At 40.0% G+C, this 2,500-nt stretch overlaps 1 protein-coding gene across 2 annotated transcripts in view; it reads right to left on the bottom strand.

Moving 5' to 3' along the window:
- The window catches only part of rigi (RNA sensor RIG-I), a 39,409-nt gene that overhangs the window by 8,751 nt on the left and 28,158 nt on the right, over positions 1-2,500 (bottom strand). For both annotated transcript variants that reach the window (XM_079588677.1, XM_079588676.1), the window contains 3 exons: positions 1,830-1,965; positions 1,102-1,247; positions 669-765 (listed from right to left, as the gene is read on the bottom strand). In XM_079588677.1, the coding sequence (XP_079444803.1) occupies positions 669-765; positions 1,102-1,247; positions 1,830-1,965 (379 nt within the window). The remainder of the gene's footprint in view (positions 1-668; positions 766-1,101; positions 1,248-1,829; positions 1,966-2,500) is intronic.

Genomic DNA, 2,500 nt, shown 5'->3' with positions numbered 1-2,500 from the left:
GTGCTACTACACTACTGGGGGGGGGGAAATCACAATAAATTGTGATTATTATGATAAAAATGTTGATTTCGATTTAAAATGCTCATTTTTAATAAAGGAAAAAAAGTGCTTGATTGGGCTGCAAAATTTGGCCAGAAAATGTTGATTATTTATTAATGAGACTATAGAATTTTTTTTAAATAATTGTACTCTAAAATTCCTGTTATTACTAAATATTAAATTTTAAAATATATTAGATTAAAATATTCAACAAAATAAGAAATATTATAATGTATTGTATTAAATATAATTGTTTTTTTATTTTATAGTATAACTCTAAGATAACAATATTAATATTTTATTCACTTTTAATATCTTCATTTTCAAACATACCATCTGGCTTTATTTTGGAGGTTTGTTATAGAGTATGTTTGAGCAGCTTATTTATCCAGCTCTGCTCACTCTGGAATAGTTTTTTAATTAAAGTTTTTGTTTTATTAATATATATATATAAAAAAAGTATATATGTCTGCAAAACTAATTTAAAGTACTTGAGCAGAAGCCTTTTTAAAATCATGACACATGAATGCAGTGTGTGTGTATGTGTGTGTGTGTGTGTGTGTGTGTGTGTGTGTGTGTGTGTGTGTGTGTGTGTGTGTGTGTGTGTGTGTGTGTGTTTAAATTCCCACCTGCGCCGGTAAAGTTGGATTTTCGTCCTTTTCCTATCAGAACTCCAGGCATCAGGAACTTCAGGGAGTCTGTGTCATCAATCCATTTCTTCATGGCCTTATATACGTGTAAACACACACACACACACACGAATCAGACATCACATTCAGAGAAGAAACACACTTCCCTGGTTTCACACACAAGGCTTCAGACTGAAAGCATGTCTTAGAATACGTCAGTGCCATTACTTAGTTTAAATAACATGTAAAATAAAGACATGTTCAGGTACACTGTGATGTAATGCTGTTTTCTGGAAGGGACTAAAGAACGAGGTATTATATAACAGTGTCAGGTTATGTTTTAGTGTTGGTAACATGTCCCACATTGTCCCAAACTTAGTGATCGTCCCACATATGGTTTGTTTGCTGGTCACAGAACTGAGGCCAGACTCACGTCCGCGAGGGCCCGGGTCCGGACGAACAGGACGGTGCGCGTCTGATCATTGTTGTGATATTCTTCATCCAGGATGAACTTCAGCTGCTCTAGTTTCGGGTTCTGCTGCCCCTCAGTGGCCAAACTCAGCAACTGCGGGCGCTGACCTGCATCAGGGAAACACACACACACACACTCCTGCATCAGGGAAACACACACACACACACTCCTGCATCAGGGAAACACACACACACACTCCTGCATCAGGGAAACACACACACACACTCCTGCATCAGGGAAACACACACACACACACTCCTGCATCAGGGAAACACACACACACACTCCTGCATCAGGGAAACACACACACACACTCCTGCATCAGGGAAACACACACACACACTCCTGCATCAGGGAAACACACACACACACACACACACTCCTGCATCAGGGAAACACACACACACACACACACACTCCTGCATCAGGGAAACACACACACACACACACACACACACACTCCTGCATCAGGGAAACACACACACACACACACTCCTGCATCAGGGAAACACACACACACACACACACTCCTGCATCAGGGAAACACACACACACACTCCTGCATCAGGGAAACACACACACACACACACTCCTGCATCAGGGAAACACACACACACACACAGACACACACTCCTGCATCAGGGAAACACACACACACGCTGGTAAGTAAAGGGATCAGAGTGTGTTACTGTCGTAGAGCGCGGTGAGCTTCCTCTCGGTCTCGTCGAAGCCGGCGTTCCGGACCTGCTCGAAAAACGCGTCCAGGAAATCCAGGGAATCTTTAGTGCGAGCGTCTTCATTAATGATCAGAGCGTCGTTATATTTCTGGAGGAGGAGAGACACTCATCAGAATCTGTCAGAAGCAGTGAACACACACATGCTAAAGGTGACTAAAAACAGGAATAAAAAATGAGGCCGAGGGAACTTTATCAGGATCAAATAACTGTCCTTTAAAAACATAAATCTGCCTCTATGGGGATTAACACAGGCGTGTCCTGACTTATGACCACTGTGTTTTAGGAAGAACATTTATTTATTTACCATACATTATTCATTCACAAAGAAAACTGGTGTCCTTAAAGGTTGGAGTTTTCCTCTTTTTTTTTTTTTAATTAAGGCATTAAGATCAATTTCCAAAAGATGTCTGTCTGTCTATCTATCTATATATCTATCTATCTATCTATCTATCTATCTATCTATATATCTATCTATCTATCTATCTATCTATCTGTCTGTATATCTATATGTCTGTCTGTCTGTCTATCTATATGTCTGTCTGTCTGTCTATCTGTCTGTCTGTCTGTCTATCTATCTATATGTCTGTCTATCTGTCTGTCTGTATATCTATATGTCTGTCTGT

Source organism: Phoxinus phoxinus, assembly GCF_949152265.1.
Source record: "Phoxinus phoxinus genome assembly, chromosome: 18".
Taxonomy (NCBI): domain Eukaryota; kingdom Metazoa; phylum Chordata; class Actinopteri; order Cypriniformes; family Leuciscidae; genus Phoxinus; species Phoxinus phoxinus.
The sequence above is the reverse complement of the archived record's forward strand: the minus strand, read 5'-3'. Positions and strand labels throughout refer to the sequence as shown.